Below are 23,873 nucleotides of genomic sequence, written 5' to 3' on the forward strand. Positions count from 1 at the left end.
GTTTAGGGGTGGGACATATCCCAGTGGTAAAGCAGATAATATAGTCATCGTGTGTATCGGTATATGTTTAGGGGTGGGACATATCCCAGTGGTAAAGCAGATAATATAGTCATCGTGTGTATCGGTATATGTTTAGGGGTGGGACATATCCCAGTGGTAAAGCAGATAATATAGTCATCGTGTGTATCGGTATATGTTTAGGGGTGGGACATAGCCCAGTGGTAAAGCGTTCGCATGATGCGCGGTCGGTGTGGGATTGATCCCCGTCAGTGGGCCCATTGGGCTATTTCTCATTCCAGCTAGTGCACCATGACTGGTATATCAAAGGTCATGGTATGTGTTATCCTGTTTGTGTGATGTTGCATATAAAAGATCCCTTGCTGCTAATCAAAAAGAGTAGCCCATGAAGTGGCGACAGCAGGTTTCCTTTCTCAATATCTGTGTGGTCCTTAACCATATGTCCAATGCCATATAACTGTAAACATAATGTGTTGAGTGCATCATTAAAGAAAACATTACCTTCCTTCGTATATGTTTAACACCATGACTGTAACTCAGTGTGTTAGGTGTCACTATATATACAGCCTTGTGGGATTGTTGCCATTAATAATTCAACATCAGCTCGTTATATCAAGTTGACTACAAAGTGATGGTCATTAATAATTAAATTATCATTAGCAACGTAAAGGCATTTCGTGACAGGATACTTAAGACTGTTAATCACCTTGGATTGATTGTCACTAATTCCTGTAGGAAATGTGTCAGATAATTTCGTTGGTTGATACTTCCGGTAAGAAAGTATTAGATAATTTGATTGGTTCACACTTTCACAAGATTGTTGGTACTTAGGAACTGTAAGCCTCATAACATTGCAAACTGATGAAAGTTATTTGGAATGCCCGGGGGGAAAAGACAATTTTTTTTTTTTAAATACCCAACCAACTGGGAAATTAAGCTTAGATATCACTGGAACATCTGGGAAATGAAGCTACAATTGCACTGATACTGTATTCTCTATCATAGTTAAAAACACAAAAAAATGGAAGGATTACAGTGTTTAATGGATTTGATATAGACTTGCTTGAAATAACATGTATTAGATTTTAGTCCAGATAGTGTCAAAATGTGTTGCCTTTCAATATATGATAAACATATTTTCATATTTTAATTAAACAATAAAACATTTGGAGAGGAGGGCAGTAAGTATTTTTGTCGGTGACATTTGATATGCTTGAACACTGACAAAATGGACTTAAATTGTTGTGTGTAATACAGAATATTGCATTTATCATAAATTATTAAATAATACAACAAATTATTGCAATCTGGACTAGTTTAGATGGTTTTTTTTTTTACTGTATCCAGTTAAGGAATTATTTTTTGTAAAAGGCACAACCATTGGTATATTATTATTATTATTATTATTAAATGTGTTTATAAAATGGGGGGGGGGGGGGGCCTACATGTACCTCATTATAATTAATCTTTCCAATTAGCAGCAAGATATCTTTTATATATATTTTCCCAAGAGACAGGATAATACATACCTGCAGTCATATTGGTTCATACTGAAAATAACCCAGTGCATTCACAGATCCATCTCATAACTTGATTTATTTTTTCTGTATCTAATTGAGATTCAAGCAGGTTGACTCAGTGGCATAACCAGTATTTTATATTGGGGTGGTACCTACACTGGGATGGGTGGGTAGGTGGGTTTCTATACTATGGGTGTTATATAAAATATATAAGAATCTATCAGAAAATATAAAAAACATATAAGAATCTATCAGAAAATATAAAAGGTATTTGGGAGGGGGGAAGGTGTAATTGGGGGAGGATCCACGCCCCTCCCTCTGTCTATGCCAGTGTGTTGACCTTGGCACCCCCTCCACACACCTCACCCACCAGCTCTTTGTATCTCTGACAAGCTCTCTAACCACTGAGCCATATATCCCGTTTTATTGTACCCATATCAATCAGCATACCACTGTTGGTGTGCAGAACAAGTCACCTATCACCCGTCAAGTTGTCCTAACACATGAACAGTATATCTTGTTTACCTACAGATATATCACTAGGGCAGTTTTATCAGTTAAGAGCTGTCCCAAGTTCTTACAACAAAATCAAAGGATTGATTCGGAATATGAGTGATTTTTACTCTGGTTTCATTTTCCTACAGATTTACGCTAAGAAGTATGTTAGCAGCTGCAAACATCCGTCTGTGCAAAGTTGTCTTCCTTTTGGTTTTTTAAAGTTTCAAGTTGGTTTGGTGCATGATTTATTAAAAGGAAATCAGTCAACGAAAAGGAAATGAATATTTGTTTAATGACCCCTCAACACATTTTAAACTATGGCTAATTGAAATTGAAAGGAATGACACCTCAGCACACTTTAAACTATGGCTAATTGAAATTGAAAGGAATGACACCTCAGCACACTTTAAACTATGGCTAATTGAAATTGAAAGGAATGACACCTCAGCACACTTTAAACTATGGCTAATTGAAAGGAATGACACCTCAGCACACTTTAAACTTTGGCTAATTGAAATTGAAAGGAATGACACCTCAGCACACTTTAAACTTTGGCTAATTGAAAGGAATGACACCTTAGCACACTTTAAACTATGGCTAATTGAAAGGAATGACACCTCAGCACACTTTAAACTATGGCTAATTAAAAGGAATGACACCTCAGCACACTTTAAACTATGGCTAATTGAAAGGAATGACATTTCAGCACACTTTAAACTATGGCTAATTGAAAGGAATGACATTTCAGCACACTTTAAACTATGGCTAATTGAAAGGAATGACACCTCAGCACACTTTAAACTATGGCTAATTGAAAGGAATGACATTTCAGCACACTTTAAACTATGGCTAATTGAAAGGAATGACACCTCAGCACACTTTAAACTATGGCTAATTGAAAGGAATGACACCTCAGCACACTTTAAACTATGGCTAAAGAATGTTTATTTAAAGGCGCAGACTCAACCCGTAAAAATGGACACTAAGTTTGGTTAAGTTACAACCCTGTAACATATTTGGATAACATCACAAGAGAATGAAACAAGAGTCTGTGAAGTTGAAATGGTGAAATGTCGTTAAAAATAGACCGAAAGTCGACTCTATAAATGTTACTTCTCAGCTGCATGTGCATTTTAAAAATATAAAAAATGCATTTTGTGGTATTAGAAACTCCAGGATGACCAGAAAAACTTCAGTTGTACGGAAATGGATAATCTAAACAATAAAATATAAGTAAAGTTCTAATAGTGAAAAATATGTCTGTAGTATTTAAAAACTAGGGTCTGTCCCTTTAATGACACCTCAGCACATTTCAGACTGAAAAAAACTAAAAACGTGTTTCTTACACACCTGTTAGTGAGAATACCAATTAATGATTGGATATGTTCCTCAAATTTAAGTTTTATCATATTTAGCAATTTGTTATTTTTTATAATGCATACTGTTAACACATATACGTGTGATAACACTTTAAAGACATATGCCTGGCTACTCCTAGGTGATGACCTGGTTGCCATAACTACATGTATATCATCCAATCAAAAAAGCACAGTTGAAATTGATTACTCTGTGATGTATAAGTTAACCTGAAACTGATATTTCTGTGACACATTAACTACAAATGCTAGGGCTGTATAGTCTTATTCAACTTACCGTTTTAGCACAAAACAATGCTATACGACCCTGAGTTATAACCTCCACTGCAGAATTATCTCCCCTTGCCAGATGTATAACCTACACCCGCGCATGGGTAGACTGTATATCCTCATTTTTTATTCTGCAGTCCTCCATTGCAGTTTTTTCTAATTTAAATTTGTTTTAAACCTGGGTTTTTTTTGGATTTGTAAGCAATACATGTAGGTACTATACAAATACTGTTAGACACCATTTATCTTACAACTCGTTTAAGAAAGTATCCAACTCTCATTTGCTCATTAGATTCGTTTTGAAACAAGTTGTAAGATAAACAGTATTTAACAGCCATTCATGTAGTATTCTCTTTATATTCTAACAGAAAAATGGTGTTTTTCAAATTTAAGCAACCTTAATTCTTTGAATGCAATTTCCACCAAAAAGGTTACTTGGATGTACTAATAGAAATTCTTTAACTATAATTATAACTATTACTGGTACATTTGTATTAATATAATTTTACTTATCTTGATGTTTTAGTGGAAAGTGCAACAGATAAAAGTTTATGGATTTTTTCTTCTTAATTATTTTCTAAAATGTTTTATTTCCACTAGACTAGACTAGACTAGACAACCGTATTTTGCGGAGTATAAAACGCACTCGTGTATAACCCGCAACACCGTTTTTAACACATTTTACAGGACCAATTTATATATAACACGCACCGTTTTATAAGCCGCACATTACTTAAAATATTTACGGTAAAGTGCCCAACAGTTTATGCGGGTTTTTAGGCAGTGGTCACATGTGTTCATTACTAAATATATACGTGTATGCTTTTGTATTTGTATGTAATATATCTGAAAAGACACTTGTTTATATGTGACTTTAAAATTATTTACGATTATACTTGCTATTTCTTTGTTCTCACAATTTGGGTCACAAATAGACAAAGGCCTGAAAGCAATGTAGGTAAAACGTGACATGTTTTATTGGCTGGTTGGGTGTTGAGTGTACTAGATCTATACTTAATAACTTTTAATATTCAGTTGGTGGTGTTAAATTATACTGTACCAGCAATATGTAGTTTCAAATACAGCGTATTGGTACAATTTATTGTTCCAATTCATACAGTCATTCTGTGAAAAAACAGTATTTTCGCACAAACACAAAACTACCGGTGCTGATGACGCATGCATAGTTTTGTGGATGTGACAGGTCACATGACATCTTGCATGCCCCAATTACACGGGGACGCTATTACTAAAACAGTTGTATTTCGGTTCCAGTATTACACATGTTGGTTGACAAAACAACACACAATCATAACAAGAGCCAACACTTCTTGTAAACTACTATAAGACTGTCAGTGTAGACTTGTTGTGATAGCACCATGTGACCTGTATAGTTTATTACAACACTGATAAGTGACCTACAGATATAATGCATTTGGCATTGATTTGGAAATGACAGTGACATCATGCTTGCGTTTATCATTGCATTGATGAACTTTCGATGTCATACATGTGTAGAACAACGAAAATCTTCAGTTTCAATAGGTCAACTTTCTAAACACAATAAAACATGATGCAAACAGAAGCGGTTTATACATTATGTGAAACTGATAATAAAATTTGTATACAAACCACACCGTTATATAAACCGTCCCCTTTTGGACTAAAAAAAAAAAAAGTAGCGGTAGACTATTTTAACCCTTATAATTATCCACAACAGATGAACCATGTACATATAGGACTAGACTATTTTAACCCTTATAATTATCCACAACAGATGAACCATGTACATATAGGACTAGACTATTTTAACCCTTATAATAAATTATCCACAACAGATGAACCACTCGTGTAGGACTAGACTATTTTAACCCTTATAATTATCCACAACAGATGAACCATGTACATATAGGACTAGACTATTTTAACCCTTATAATTATCCACAACAGATGAACCATGTACATATAGGACTAGACTATTTTAACCCTTATAATAAATTATCCACAACAGATGAACCACTCGTGTAGGACTAGACTATTTTAACCCTTATAATTATCCACAACAGATGAACCATGTACATATAGGACTAGACTATTTTAACCCTTATAATAAATTATCCACAACAGATGAACCACTCGTGTAGGACTAGACTATTTTAACCCATATAATTATCCACAACATATGAACCATGTACATATAGGACTAGACTATTTTAACCCTTATAATAAATTATCCACAACAGATGAACCACTCGTGTAGGACTAGACTATTTTAACCCTTATAATTATCCACAACAGATGAACCATGTACATATAGGACTAGACTATTTTAACCCTTATAATAAATTATCCACAACAAATGAACCACTCGTATGTAGGACTAGACTATTTAACCCTTATAATTATCCACAACAGATGAACCATGTACATATAGGACTAGACTATTTTAACCCTTATAATAATCCACAACAGATGAACCACTCATATGTAGGACTAGATTATTTAACCCTTATAATTATCCACAACAGATGAACCACTCATATAGGACTAGACTATTTTAACCCTTATAATTATCCACAACAGATGAACCACTCATATAGGACTAGACTATTTTAACCCTTATAATTATCCACAACAGATGAACCATGTACATATAGGACTAGACTATTTAACCCTTATCATTATCCACAACAGATGAACCACTCATATGTAGGACTAGACTATTTTAACCCTTATAATTATCCACAACAGATGAACCACTCATATAGGACTAGACTATTTTAACCCTTATAATTATCCACAACAGATGAACCATGTACATATAGGACTAGACTATTTAACCCTTATAATTATCCACAACAGATGAACCATGTACATATAGGACTAGACTATTTAACCCTTATCATTATCCACAACAGATGAACCACTCATATGTAGGACTAGACTATTTTAACCCTTATAATTATCCACAACAGATGAACCACTCATATAGGACTAGACTATTTTAACCCTTATAATTATCCACAACAGATGAACCATGTACATATAGGACTAGACTATTTAACCCTTATAATTATCCACAACAGATGAACCATGTACATATAGGACTAGACTATTTAACCCTTATAATTATCCACAACAGATGAACCATGTACATATAGGACTAGACTATTTAACCCTTATAATTATCCACAATAGGTAAACCACTCATGTAGGTCTAGACTATTTAACCCTTATAATTATCCACAACAGATGAACCACTCGTATGTAGGACTAGACTATTTTCAACCTTATAATTAAGCACGACACAGCTGAACTATAGTACCTTCATGGCTGGATTATTTTCACTCAGATAATTATCCACGACACTGGTGGTTCATTGATGGTCAGGAATGTGGGATCTTGTTTTCTTATTAGTTGAGACCAACACTTAACTTAATTATTTTTAGCATGAAATTATAAAGCATGTCACTTGTGTTTTTCAGTTAAAATCAAAGCAAGAATATCAACTAAAAGTCAAGCATTGTCTACCTCCAGTGGTAAGTGATTTAATATTAATATGGGTCAATTGGGTGGGTGAATGTTTGAATACCAACTAAAAGTCAAGCATTGTCTACCTCCAGTGGTAAGTGATTTAATATTAATATGGGTCAATTGGGTGGGTGAATGTTTGAATATCAACTAAAAGTCAAGCATTGTCTACCTCCAGTGGTAAGTGATTTAATATACTACTCAAAAGAATTTAAGGGTAAAAAATTTATAACCAAATAAGTTTTAGAGTGTATTAAATTGATGATGTAAACTACACCAAAATGTTTATTTATTGTTCCATATTTACAAAAAAACACAAATAAACGTCACTGTTTACAAGAAAGTCACATGACATGCTGTCAAAATTGAAGGTTGTCAAACATGGATTTTACACATTAGAACATTCGTTTAATAGTGTGTGAATCCACCCCTGGCGCGAATACACTCGACACATCGTTGCCTCATGCTGTTGATCAGACGTCTGAAGAACTCTTGGGGAATGGCCTGCCACTCTGCCATAAGAAGTTGACCCAGATCATGAAGGTTGGCCGGAGGGGCATGGTTATCCCGAACTCTCCTGCCTAATTCGTCCCAGGCGTTCTCTATTGGGGCCAAGTCAGGCGAATATGCTGGCCAATCCATCCTGGCGATACCTTGTTGTCTGAGAAAGTCCGTTACCACCCTGGCGTGGTGGGGTCTGGCATTGTCATCCTGCAGAACTGCCCCGCCGCCAATCTGCTGAAGGCCTTGGGAGAACCAACGGCCGGATAATCTCATTCAGATAGCGGATTCCATTCAGATTGTCATCCACCACATAGAGGGGGGTCCTGTGGTGGATAGAGATGCCGCCCCACACCATGACGCTGCCACCACCGAACCGGTGACGTTGTCTAACGTTAACGTCAGCAAAGCGCTCCCCAGGACGTCTGTAGACACGAACCCGACCGTCGTTGAACTGGAGACTAAACCTGGACTCATCAGTGAACATCACTCGACCCCACTGAACACGTTGCCACCGCAGATGAAGCATGCACCAGTGACGTCTGGCCGTTCTGTGACGTGGTAGGAGTGGTGGTCGAACAGCCTGGCGACGGCAGTGTAGATTATTGGCTCTCAGACGATTGCGTATGGTTTGATCAGACACTCAAGTTCCAGTCGCAGTCCGCAGATTGTCACGTAATCGGCGTGCAGTGGTTGTGCGTTGACGTAGAGCCATATTGGTGATGTAGTGGTCCTCTGTATTTGTAGTGCTTCGGGGTCTTCCCGAACGTGGACGATTTCGAACAGAATTCGTTGCTTGGTACCGTTGCCACAGTCGGCCAACGACACTCTGACTGACACCAAGTCTCAGAGCAACATTTCTTTGCGTATTGCCATCCTGAAGCCAAGCAATAGCCCTTCCTCGATCTTCGATAGTCAGTTGAAGTCGTACCATTGTCGAATTTGGAGTGTGCACCGTACACGAACGCAAGCTCCAATTATACGGAAATTCAGCATTGGGAACATGGAATACACATGCAAAGCGTGCAAATGAAGCACTTTGTGAAAAAGCAAGTTATGGGCACTTAGCAGACCTTTCGCTTTCGCATAATTTACGTGCAAATGTAAGCATGTTTTCGCCATTAGAACTAGTCGACAGTGTCAATGACAGTGGATTTTAATTCATTTATGGGTTGCTTAGACCCACTTTCGTCAAAATGGAACAATACCATGCGTGACATTATGGTCTAGCTAATATAATTGACATTCAGAAAATAATGTCGAAAATATCGTTTGACCCTTAAATTCTTTTGAGTAGTATATTAATATGGGTCAATTGGGTGGGGGAATGTTTGAATACCAACTAAAAGTCAAGCATTGTCTACCTCCAGTGGTAAGTGATTTAATATTAATATGGGTCAATTGGGTGGGTGAATGTTTGAATACCAACTAAAAGTCAAGCATTGTCTACCTCCAGTGGTAAGTGATTTAATATTAATATGGGCCAATTGGGTGGGGGAATGTTTGAATACCAACTAAAAGTCAAGCATTGTCTACCTCCAGTGGTAAGTGATTTAATATTAATATGGGTCAATTGGGTGGGTGAATGTTTGAATACCAACTAAAAGTCAAGCATTGTCTACCTCCAGTGGTAAGTGATTTAATATTAATATGGGTCAATTGGGTGGGTGAATGTTTGAATAGCAACTAAAAGTCAAGCATTGTCTACCTCCAGTGGTAAGTGATTTAATATTAATATGGGTCAATTGGGTGGGTGAATGTTTGAATACCAACTAAAAGTCAAGCATTGTCTACCTCCAGTGGTAAGTGATTTAATATTAATATGGGCCAATTGGGTGGGTGAATGTTTGAATACCAACTAAAAGTCAAGCATTGTCTACCTCCAGTGGTAAGTGATTTAATATTAATATGGGCCAATTGGGTGGGGGAATGTTTGAATACCAACTAAAAGTCAAGCATTGTCTACCTCCAGTGGTAAGTGATTTAATATTAATATGGGTCAATTGGGTGGGTGAATGTTTCATTGGATGGATGGATCACAAATAGAGGAATAGACAGTTCAACAGTTGAAAAAATGGATCGCAATTTAACACTGACACACAAACAGACAGACAGGAACAGAAGTATAGAAAATGAATGGGAAGTAGGTGGGAGGGCATGGTTAAAAATGCCAAGGCACTAAGAAAAGTGATCATGGTCCACCATGTCTATTGATTACATGCGATCCACCCATGTCAGTTACAACAAATATATGGATGTCATGCCAGTCATTCGTGTCACATTATTTTCTGACTGACTATCAAATGTGCTTGGTGATAGCCATCAACTCTCGGACATTCTTACTGCCCATTGTACAAGGTGGTCACACAACAGGTGATACATACACTGTGGTATTCACACGTGTCTCTTAAAATTACCTGTCACTTCCACGTTAAATGAGGCATACTCAGCATGTGGTAATTGCTCACAGACCTGGAAACCTGTGACTGTTATGAATATTATCCAGCAACAAAGACCTTGTTATGTTTATTTATATTTCTTAGTAATGGACATTGTAGTAGGGTAAAAACAAATTGTTATGAAAATAAAACAAAAGGTAGCATTTGAGTACAAATTTGCAGAAATATAGTTTTCAGAATATTAAGTACTTGTACAATAAATATACCAAAAAATATCAACAAAACCCTTATAATTATCCACAACAGATGAACCACTATATGTAGGACTAGACATTTAACCCTTATAATTATCCACAACAGATGAACCACTATATATAGGACTAGACATTTAACCCTTATAACTATCCACAACAGATGAACCATGTACATATAGGACTAGACTATTTAACTCTTACAATTATCCACAACAGATGAACCATGTACATATAGGACTAGACTATTTAACCCTTATCATTATCCACAACAGATGAACCACTCATATGTAGGACTAGACTATTTAACCTTTATAATTATCCACAATAGGTGAACCATGTACATATAGGACTAGACTATTTTAACCCTTATAATTATCCACAACAGATGAACCATGTACATATAGGACTAGACTATTTTACCCTTATCATTATCCACAACAGATGAACCACTCATATGTAGGACTAGACTATTTAACCCTTATAACTATCCACAACAGATGAACCATGTACATATAGGACTAGACTATTTAACCCTTATAATTATCCACAACAGATGAACCATGTACATATAGGACTAGACTATTTAACCCTTATAATTATCCACAACAGATGAACCATGTACATATAGGACTAGACTATTTAACCCTTATAATTATCCACAACAGATGAACCACTCATATGTAGGACTAGACTATTTTCACCATTATAATTATCCACAATAGGTGAACCACTCATATAGGAGTAGACTATTTTAACCCTTATAATTATCCACAATAGGTGAACCACTCGTATGTAGGACTAGACTATTTTCACCATTATAATTATCCACAACAGATGAACCACTCATATGTAGGACTAGACTATTTTCACCATTATAATTATCCACAATAGGTGAACCACTCATATAGGACTAGACTATTTTCACCCTTATAATTATCCACAATAGGTGAACCACTCATATGTAGGACTAGACTATTTTCAACCTTATAATTAAGCACGACACAGCTGAACTATAGTACCTTCATGGTTGGATTATTTTCACCCTTATAATTATCCACGACACTGGTGGTTCATTGATGGTCAGGAATGTGGGATACAGTTGAGTGGCTTTCTTATTTCCTAATTAAATTAATGAGGCATACGAGAAAATCCGGCTATTGTGTGTGGACAAAAGGTCGGTACATGTAGAGTGTTGACAATGTGTTATGAAAGTGTTGAGAAAAAGATTGTCAGTCTGTACATGTAGCTATAGAATGGGAAATAATTAATTTTTCAGAAAACAAGGCTGGAAATAGAAGGGGCCAAACCAACACTGCCCACACCCCACACCCCACACCCCACACCCCACACATGTATCCTTCTATTAATATTATACGAGAATTCCAATCAGAACATGTCTTAGTTTGTCTGTCATATCCCATTGGTTCACAGAAGTCTGTATCCACCTGGGTCTTCAGAAGATAATCAAGTATTAAAAAAATTAAAATTGATTAAATGAAGTAAAACAAATTTAAGGATGTATACTATTTTTCAGAAGTGCCAAATTTCAAAACAATCCTGCTTGTCTTGAGACCTCAGTATGAATTTTTTCCACATAAAAGTTTTGTATGTAACAATGTTTTGTTTTTTTTGAACTGACAAACAAAATTGGATAATTGATTCAGAGGGAATCCCAAATGTGTTTATTTGAATACATTTCTTTATATTTTAAACTTGTATAGGTTTTATTACCCAAGTGTTGATTTTCATGGTTACAAACTGAATGTACTTGAATTTAAAAGGGTTAACCACATGACAACCTAACCTGCCAGTGTTTTCATACATTCACACTGGTAAGATGTCTTTGAAGAGTCCATGATGGGAGCTTTTAGTAAACAGGAACTTCCATTGACTGGCGTTGCTGTTAATTCAGTTTTCATAGGAGCAGACATATTTGATTTTCAATTAGTGTCGGTCATAAAGAACAGCATCAATCAGTGGTATTGACAAATTGTCCAGCACAATGTATTGTTGTTGTGGAACTCTGAAACTACATTATAGCATTCTAGAGTCCAATAAATCATGTGAGGACACAGTTGTATGACAAGCAAGGGCCAGAGAAGTTGAAGATAGGTGCCATGCATGAATGCTAACACTCGGATCCTTTTTTCTCTCAGCCTATTTTAAAATTTAAAATTTCATTTTTTTAGTTATTTTCTAGCTTATATTATATATATCCAATTAAAGTTCAAGCATGTTGTCCTGGGCACACACCTCAGCTATCTGGGCTGTCTGTCCAGGACATGCAGTAGATTGGTTCATGGTTAGTTGTTATTAACACTCATTGAGTTATTGAGGACATGCAGTAGATTGGTTCATGGTTAGTTGTTATTAACACTCATTGAGTTATTGAGGACATGCAGTAGATTGGTTCATGGTTAGTTGTTATTAACACTCATTGAGTTATTGAGGGCAGGACGTAGCCCAGTGGAAAAACGCTCACTTGATGCACAGTCGGTCTAGGATCAATTCCCGTTGGTGAGCCTATACCTACCAACCTGTAGTCTGATGGCTTAACCACTGCATCACTGAGGCCGATCTTTAGTTTAGCACTGTTTTTCAGAAACTTTAAGTTCTAAGTCAACTACATTGTACATACATTAGACACTAATACTGAGTACCAACAATGGAACATCACTAATCCTTTATGCATACATAGGTAAAGTTAAGGTCAAGGTCATGTGTATAATATGACACATGTTACATAAGATGTCATATTGTGGTTATGTTTCTTGCTGTTTGTTCAGTTGTTTTGTCACCTTTTTATATTTGTTTGATTCTTTCTAACCATTATAAAACTAAACAAAATTCAATTTGTAATTTAATATAATTATATCTTACATTGCAAAAATGTCATTGTCTTTACTGAGTATGCTTTGAAAAATGTTTTAAAAAATATATCGCACATTAAAAAAAAATGGGTGTGTAAATGTGCAAGTATTAAATGCAGTGTTTTTTTTTATTATTGTGTGCATGCATGCGTGCGTCTTCAGTCTTGTGAATATGTCATGTTCATGCGTGCGTGTGTTTTCAGTCTTGTGACTATTTCACTGCTCACAGACTCAGTCTTTTGTGAAATTTCCCTGTTCTATCACAGGTGACACAAATTGCAGTAATATGTACATAATAATAAATAAATAAATATATTATGTCATTCTGATACAATGTTTCAAACACTTTTAATTTACAATTAATTAAATATTTATGTGAAAATAAAATAAAATAGACACACTGCCATAGAATTAATGTATGATACATAATTATATATCCCCACATCTACTATTTCTAAGTTAATCACATTCAAGTGTATTTGTCCAGAAGCAACAAAACAAAAGTAAAGGAAATACTTTGTCCCAAAACTGCTAAAGAGTTTGGTTTGTTGCCTTAGTTATTAAGTGATTTTATTGATCAAATATTGTAATCCTTTAATATTTGCTGGTGTTTTCCAGTGTAAAAGGTTGTTGAGGAGATTTTATAGATAGTGTTGATAGGCTTCAATAAACAGATTAATAAATGTCTACTGAATCCTTTATCAAGATTCAACAATGATGATTCTTCACACAAAAGAGCTTGATTTGAAAAGCTTTGTGGGGTGTCTATGTTTTGTGTGCTATATTATGTGGGGGTCATTTCCTATGCTTTTCAGTATCAACACAAATCCAGTGTGAAACAATTAGATATAGTTTGGTACAAAAGAGCTGGCAGATTATATTATTGCAAACTCCAGTGGTGGTCTTGGGAGTTTTTTGTATTTAGTTTTTTGTTATATTAATATTTAATACTGATTTATATATTAGTGAAAGTATCTGTTTATCACCATCTGTTTGTCAGTATGCTATTGATGCCTACAGGATATATTGATGGAATATTATATTAAGCCTGGATATAGTCAAACCTTGTAATTCAGAAATTTGCCTTGGCAAAAACAAATGTTGAGGCAGAAGCTGGTTTCTTTGGCTGAAATACACTTTGCCTAATGGATTTTGTATTTTAAATATCAGAATCTTTACTAGTACTCTCTTCATTGAAGTTGTGTTGTCTAAACAAATGATGACATTAATCAATTTTACTTCAGCTTTTTACCTCAGCATTGCTGAATGCTGACACAAATTATGAGAGCAGCTTGTTGTACATTTAATATGCATGTATTAAATATGTTGAAGTGTAACTGGAGCTGAAGTTTACTATAGTTATAGAGAAATTCATTTAAACAGTAATTGTTTTTACTTCTCCAAAACAACTTCACACACACGCATGCACGCACGCACGCACGCACACACATGCACACACACACACACATGCACACACACATGCACACACATGCATATGCACACACACATGCACATGCACACACACACACACACACACACATGCACACACACATGCACACACACACACATGTACATGAACACACACACATGTACATGCACACACACACATGCACATGCACACACACATATGCACACACATGCACATGCACACACACACATATGCACATGCACACACACATGCACACACACACACACACACACACAAACAAACGAACATCTTTTACAGACACAACTTTTACACACACACACACACATACACACACAGGCACACAGTGCTTTCACATGTACACAGTGCTTTCATATGCACACATGCACACATGCACGCACACAGACACAGAGCTTTCACATGTACACGTATGCACATGCATACACATACATGCACGCACACAAATGCATGCACACATACACACATACATGCATACACACACACACACGCACATGCACACACACATACATGCACAAACACATGCACAAACACACACACACACATGCACACACATGCACACACACATGCATGCACACATACATGCACATGCACACACACACATGCACACACACACACATGTACAAAGACACATGCACACACACATGCACATGTACACACATGCACACATATACACACATGCACACACACACATGCACACACACACACGCACATGCACACACATGCACACACACACATGTACATGCACACACACATGCACACACATGCATACACACATGCACACACACACATGCACACACACACATGCACACACACAAACAAACAAACATCTTTTACAGACACAACTTTTACACACACACACATATACACACAGGCACACAGTGCTTTCACATGTACACAGTGCTTTCACATGCACACACATGCACGCACACAGACACAGCTTTCACATGCACATGCATACACATACATGCACACACACACATGCATGCACACATACACACACATGCACACACACACACACATGCACAAACACATACTCACACACACATGCACACACACACACACACACACATGTACATGCACACACGCACATGCACACACACACACATGCACACTCACACGTACACACACATGCACACACACACATACACACACACAAACAAACGAACATCTTTTACACACACACATACACACACAGGCACACAGTGCTTTCACATGTACACAGTGCATACACATGCACACATGCACGCACACAGACACAGAGCTTTCACATGCACACGCATACACACGCATACACATACATGCACGCACACACATGCATGCACACCACATACACACACACACATACATGAAGGGTTTGAGGGGTGTGTCACAAAAGAGGAAAAACTAAGCCAACTTTTAAAAATCTTCTATTCTACCATAAATGTCAATTAGCCTTAGCACATGGGGGACAAATCCTTTTTGTCAGCTTCCAGAAATGCTATATAACTGAAAAGTCTTTTTATATGTAAAACTCATTAGATGGTTTATCAAAGTTGTGAATTTCATTAATGTTGTGCCCCACATTTGAAGTGAAGTTTACTAGAGTTGTATAAAGAAATTGCATTTAAACTGTAATTTAGAGCTGTGTGGTATACCGTATATATCAATACTGATTTACCAAACTGAGCAAATTTCAAAATACCGAAATTTCAGTATTTAATTGTTTTTTTCGCCATTTAGTAAAGCACTAACAATATATACGATGAACGTAAAATGGATTGGGTATAAATCAGATGAGAGCCTTGTGTATGGAATTTAATTTTATTTAGATGAAATTAGCGGGTGAGCCTTAACTTAGGCATGCATTTAAAGCCGAGAATACCAAAAATACCGTTTGATTATTGGTGTCGGTATTGGTGTTGTGTCAGTATCGAATACCATACCGATATCGATACCGAACCTCACATTTGAATACCACCCAGCTCTACTGTAATTCCTTCACAACTACTAAGTACTGTAGTCAAAGACCATTTCCAACTACACTGTAAATTTGGTTCTAACTTTCCTTGGCCTATTGAGAAACTAACTCATGAATTTGATCATTCTGACCCCATGCACTCCATGACAATGGTAGGTGGAGTCAACAATTTATTCAAGTGACCATTTAGGCTCATGGGTCTCTTGTTTAAAATTTTAGTTGTTTTGTTTTTATTTCATAACTATGTTAATTTTTTCCATCCATCCATCCATCTTTGAAATGCTTTGTTTTACAAATATTTTCCCATACTGTTTGTTGTACGTGGCATGATCAAACTTGGTGTGTTGACTCACTTTATTCAACACTGAAGAATCATGTTCCATGCTTATTAAGAAATTTACATAAAAGAAAAATCTTATTCCATATCTTTTTTAGAATTTTACATAAAAGGTAAAAAGATCTTGTTTCAAATGTTTGTAGAATTTTACGTAAAATAAAAAATATTGTTATGTTTTACTCTTACATTGAAGGTAAATTTTGCTCCTTATATTTTAAGAATTTTATTATTACTTTGAACAAAAATAAATCTTCATTTCTTTTTTTTTTAAGTTGGATGTTATTGTGAGCATTTTTTCATCAAAGGACAGACACCATTTTCGAATGATAATATTACAGTGTAAAATTCCAGGAAAATCCCAGATATTTTTATATCTATTTTTACTTTTTTACAGTTGTGGAAAAATCCCAAATATTTTCATATACATGTATATATATTTTTTGACAGGCATACGCCCCTGAACTCTTTCTGCTTGAATCGAGTGCACTTAATTATGGTAGTGACACTGACTCGCGATCTCAGTCATCAATGCGACAGCTACATGTGAGTGATCGCGACACCCCACATGGTCACCGTGGTTACGGCAGTTTCCGGGATGGTTACCGGAGTCCTGGAAACAAAAGTTTCCGAGAAAAAGATGGCTATTCAGGCAGAGATAACCATGACAGATATGGACAACCTGGTAAGTTTTCAAAGTTGTCTTTAGAAAATAAAACATAGGAATGGGGGGAAAAAGAATCATTTTAGTTTCATAATTTTATAAAATATTTGGTACATTCAGAAAGAAAAAAACAAGCAATGTTGTCTTTATGAAACAAAACATTTGTTAATCCAGAATAGAAAAAAGAAAAAGAAATACTGTTTAGATGTTATTGTTTGGTTGTAATATTTTGTCTTTCTTTGCTTTTCTTTTTTCTTTCTTTCCTTTTTTTTCTTACAACCATATTTTATTATGTGAACATTATTATTGTTTTGATTTTTAGTTGTGTTATGTATAATATTATTTCATTCAAACTTTACACGTTTTTTATTTGTGTTATGTATAATATACTACTCAAAAGAATTTAAGGGTCAGACGATATTTTCGACATTATTTTCTGAATGTCAATTATATTAGCTAGACCATAATGTCACGCATGGTATTGTTCCATTTTGACGAAAGTGGGTCTAAGCAACCCATAAATGAATTAAAATCCACTGTCATTGACACTGTCGACTAGTTCTAATGGCGAAAACATGCTTACATTTGCACGTAAATTAGGGCGAAAGCGAAAGGTCTGCTAAGTGCCCATAACTTGCTTTTTCACAAAGTGCTTCATTTGCACGCTTTGCACGTGTATTCCATGTTCCCAATGCTGAATTTCCGTATAATTGGAGCTTGCGTTCGTGTACGGTGCACACTCCAAATTCGACAATGGTACGACTTCAACTGACTATCGAAGATCGAGGAAGGGCTATTGCTTGGATTCACGATGGCAATACGCAAAGAAATGTTGCTCTGAGACTTGGTGTCAGTCAGAGTGTCGTTGGCCGACTGTGGCAACCGTACCAAGCAACGAATTCTGTTCGAAATCGTCCACGTTCGGGAAGACCCCGAAGCACTACAAATAGAGAGGACCGCTACATCACCAATGTGGCTCTACGTCAATGCACAACCACTGCACGCCGATTACGTGACAATCTGCGGACTGCGACTGGAACTCGAGTGTCTGATCAAACCATACGCATTCGTCTGAGAGCCAATAATCTACGCTGTCATCGCCAGGCTGTTCGACCACCACTCCTACTACGTCACAGAACGGCCAGACGTCACTGGTGCACGCTTCATCTGCGGTGGCAACGTGTTCAGTGGGGTCGAGTGATGTTCACTGATGAGTCCAGGTTTAGTCTCCAGTTCAACGACGGTCGGGTTCGTGTCTACAGACATCCTGGGGAGCGCTTCGGTGTGGGGCGGCATCTCTATCCACCACAGGACCCCCCTCTATGTGGTGGATGGCAATCTGAATGGAATCCGCTATCTGAATGAGATTATCCGGCCGTTGGTTGTCCCAGGCCTTTAGCAGATTGGCGGCGGGGCAATTCTGCAGGATGACAATGCCAGACCCCACCACACCAGGGTGGTAACGGACTTTCACAGACAACAAGGTATCGCCAGGATGGATTGGCCAGCATATTCGCCTGACTTGGCCCCAATAGAGAACACCTGGGACGAATTAGGCAGGAGAGTTCGGGATAACCATGCCCCTCCGGCCAACCTTCATGATCTGGGTCAACTTCTTATGGCAGAGTGGCAGGCCATTCCCCAAGAGTTCTTCAGACGTCTGATCAACAGCATTAGGCAACGATGTGTCGAGTGTATTCGCGCCAGGGGTGGATTCACACACTATTAAACGAATGTTCTAATGTGTAAAATCCATGTCTGGCAACCTTCAACTTTGACAGCATGTCATGTGACTTTCTTGTATACAGTGACGTTTATTTGTGTTTTTTTGTAAATATGGAACAATAAATAAAAATTTTGGTGTAGTTTACATCATCAATCTAATACACTCTGAAACTTATTTGGTTATAAATTTTTGACCCTTAAATTCTTTTGAGTAGTATATTATTTCATTCAAACTTTATACGTTTTTTATTTGTGTTATGCATAATATTATTTCATTCAAACTTTACAGGGTTTTTAAATTTAAAGTAAATATAAAAACAAAAATAAATTTAAAATATTAAAAATAATGTTTAATGTGGTGGACGAATGCAGAATACTGGTTCACACATATAGTACAAGATTCAAAATGTATGGAACTCGGTGTACTATGAATATGTATGAAATTATTGACATCAATTTTAGACAAGTGGCGAAGTCGATCGCGGAGAAATAAGAATGGTGAGAAAAGTGTGGCATTTTGCTAGAACATTATGTATCTGTGATGTTCAATGTGTATCTATACATATATCAATGATACTGTGTTTCCAAGCTGTTCAATAACAGGCTGAAGGTGTTATACTGGAGTTCTGTTTTGTTTAATCTCTAATGAATTTCTAATTCTTTGATTGCTCTATAATTCTGTAACATAAGCTCTAATCTCTTTTATTATTTATTATGAAGCTCTTATCTATGATGGTTATTTATAATATAAGTGTAAAATCATGTACATATTATAAGACCCATGTTGTTGAAGCTATCTTAGCGCTGTGATATAAAACCACCGGAGGCTATCTCGTCACTGTGACATATGTCATAGCCCCGACAGTTGTGGTACTAAATACTATATAATAGTTTAAGATAACTTTGAAAATATGGGCCTTGGGCCCCTTTCCACGAAGCAATCTTAGTGTTAAGATTACCGTAAGTGTGTAAGGTAGCTATGCACATAAGTCGATCTTAGGGCTAAGATCGCTTCGTGGAATGTGTCCCAGATCTATAGAACAGGCCTCTAAGAATGAAATATTTAGGTAACCCATTGTGGCTATGAAAATTAATGCCCGAATGATAATTATGTCACACAAAATTAGACTTATGCAAGCAATTTTTTAATGAAGTGATCATTTTTCAGAGGTCTGTAGAATGGACAGAATAGTGCAAAAAACCTGAACAGATTAATCTGAATATAAATGTGTACATAAATTGTGCGTAGGGCTGTGCCACATGTGTTATGTTCATGTCACAGGTTTATTGACAGTAATATTATGAAGCCTTGTGTTGTTAAAGGCACTGATCCTGTAGTTATTAGGAAGTGTAAAATTATGTTTGGCTGTTACACCTCTTAGACCATTGAATGACACATTACTTAAAACCTATTGCTTAAAATATCAATTTTGGCAAATTGTGCTCATCCTATTTTCTGTAGTATAGTAAAATGTATTTATATGAAACAGAAAAGTAAAGTACCACAAGAGCTGAGATCAGTGCCTTTAATGTATTTTTATCCTTTGAATATGCATATAATGATCTTTTTGAAAATATTTCTCAACACCTATATACAGGTGGGTTTATTTTTGTGGAACACATCATTGCTGCAGTTTTCCCACCACAGACTAAATGTATGTCTTAGATCAATACACATACATGCATCTAGTCTTTTAGTCATGTACATACACATGTATTATGATAGTTTTGAAACAACATATCGGACATATATTACAAACATACACAATTTGTTCACTTAATATTCTTTATTCTTTGAGTCATATGTTTCTATCGAAGTACATGTATATGTATTTATAAAGTGTGTACTTATTCTTTCAGTTTCAAATCTTTGACACACCTTTTCAAGTATATAACTTTATCAAGCATATCTACATAGGGTTTTTTCAAATGTGTATATATTCAAATGCATTTACCAGGATTGTTTCATAAGCATGATGGATTTTAAAAAACAAATTTGAATTTAAATATATGGATATTGTTTATATCAATCTCATAATTAGTAAACGATTTAGTTATTTTATTGATTATTATTTTTTGTTGTGTTTATATTGATTTTGTTTTATAATATTTATTATTCCTTATTAATTGTTAAATATCTACCACACTTAAAATATTTACCTGTTTGTTGACCACATGCCTTAAGCTTCCAATAGCTTGTTGGTGGTGGCTTTTTTGAGCTTATGTTTTGCTGTTTGTACTGATTGTATTTAAATACTGTCAGTACATCTAACTGTTTGTTGTGTATTGATAACCCCTAGTATCCCTGGGAACCAGTCTATGACACCCCCCACTCCACTGGCCCTCCCTCCACCATCCCCAAAGCTAGTACACCAGTCCGCTTTATTAACCAGCATGCAGTGCCTGCTCACTTGCATGTATTAATCCATCCATCTATGCAGCCATGCATGCATCCATCCATCCATCCATCCATCCATTCATTCATTCATCCCTCCATCTCTCCATCCATCCAAAATAATTCATACATACAACTATCGATCGATCCATCCATCCATCCATTTATTCATACATACAACCATTGATTAATCAATCCATCCACTCGCCCATTCATCTATCCATCCATCCACCCATCCATCCAATCATCCATTTATCCATCCAGTCATCATCATTCATCCATCCATCCATCCATCCATCCATCCATCTATTCATACATACAACCATTGATAATTTAATCCATACACCACCCATCCATCCAACCATCCAACCATCCATCCATCCATCCATCCATCCATCCATCCATCCAGTCAGTCCATCCATCCATCCATCCATCCATCCATCCATCCATCCAGTCAGTCAGTCAGTCAGTCATCCATCCATCCATCCATCCATCCATCCATCCATCCATCCATCCATCATGCATCCAAACAGACATGCATGTATTTATTCATTCACTCACTAATTTATTCCTTCATTCATCCATTGAATCATTCCACTGCTTCAAAGAATGTATCGACATCTAGGACTTTGTATTGTGTGTATGGTAACCAGCAATAAGGAATCTAAAACCATCAAAGCGTAATTGCACATGGACTACATTGAGGAACAGATGAAGAGGAAAATGAAGGCCGTCACACTGCAGCTTGTGTGTAAAACACAAACATTTATTTTACCATTTCCAACATTTCCATCCAAAAATGGCCTTCCTGGATTCACAAAGAATCCAATTTTTATGAAAATCTACTCGCCAGTGTCGCCTTGCACTCTTTGTAAATCTTTGTGAACATTTTCTAAGCAAATGCAGTTCTTGTGCACTTTATATGTTATGGACCAGTGCATTAATATTATGTAGCACATCTCGTAACTGATGTCATAATCATGCAACCTCAACATGTGCAAATCTTCACATCTATTCCTCTGTGCTTCATACCACGGTCATAGCATGCATTGTTCTGTCTCTGTTATCTGATGGTTCGTGTTGGTCAAGAGACATGTTCTGTGTGCAGTCATCACAAACAAAAGATATATCTACTTGTATGACTGACAAGCATTCCGCGAGATAGTCAGATCATAACACCGAGCTTTATCAATATTCTGTCTTTTTAATTATTCTTATTTAGTTTGTAAATCTATAAATTAATCAGAGTTGCTTGGCTATTCAGGCAGTGACTTTTATGTCATTTCAGATTTCAGAATCATATCTACTGGTAGCCTAAACTAAAATTGGGTACGGGTGGGATATGATCAGACAGGAGAGAAATAATTAGAGTAAAGCAATATTAAATTGTTTAGCTTCTCCAGCTAAACAAAAAGTGTCTCAAAAACTAAGATTAGCACTCTTTCTTAATTTTAGATGAAGCTGAAATTGTCTTCCTTATTAAGATATGGGCAATATAAAGTTATACCTCATTTCTTTTTATAAAGGACTATCTAACCACTGTATTCTAATCTTTATTTTCCAAGCTGGAGGCATTACAAAAATCACACTTGTTAAAATGTGGAGGAGGCGAAAATCACACTACTCCAAATATTCATTTAGAGAGGAAATGTTAGTTTTTTTGTTAAAGTTGAGGTGCAATAAATAACACCCATGGATTGAATTTATAGGCACACAGAGATGCGATAACGCTCGTACTCATCAAAAACTAAAATATCCTTTTCTGCCACATCAGACTCCTTTATTACATTTTATTTGGTTATGTCATTGCTTTTTAATGATTTTTTTTTTTACCTCTTTTGTGCTCTGTTATTTTATTTTGCCATCTCTTCTGCTGCATTCAGTATCTTTATGATTATATAGCACCTGTTATTGTTTTGGTTTGTTTTGTTGCACATTCTGCCTTATCCCTTTTCATCATATTGGACCTGTGGTTATGGCTTGTTTCATCATATTAAGGCCTGTACATTGTAAACATATACGATCTCTTCTGCCACATTTAATATCTTCATGATTACGTAGCACCTGTTATTGACTTGTTCTGTTGCATGTTCTGTCTTATTCCTTTTCATCAT

General features: G+C 36.3%; 1 protein-coding gene across 1 annotated transcript in view; it reads left to right on the forward strand.

The window, feature by feature from the left end:
* LOC121374808 (zinc finger CCCH domain-containing protein 13-like) overlaps nucleotides 1–23,873 on the forward strand; it is a 76,647-nt gene that overhangs the window by 18,736 nt on the left and 34,038 nt on the right. The window contains exons 4-6 of the mRNA XM_041501919.1: nucleotides 7,168–7,221; nucleotides 17,426–17,660; nucleotides 19,827–19,862. Coding sequence (XP_041357853.1) covers nucleotides 7,168–7,221; nucleotides 17,426–17,660; nucleotides 19,827–19,862 — 325 coding nt within the window. The remainder of the gene's footprint in view (nucleotides 1–7,167; nucleotides 7,222–17,425; nucleotides 17,661–19,826; nucleotides 19,863–23,873) is intronic.

Source organism: Gigantopelta aegis, chromosome 6 (assembly GCF_016097555.1).
Source record: "Gigantopelta aegis isolate Gae_Host chromosome 6, Gae_host_genome, whole genome shotgun sequence".
NCBI lineage: Eukaryota > Metazoa > Mollusca > Gastropoda > Neomphalida > Peltospiridae > Gigantopelta > Gigantopelta aegis.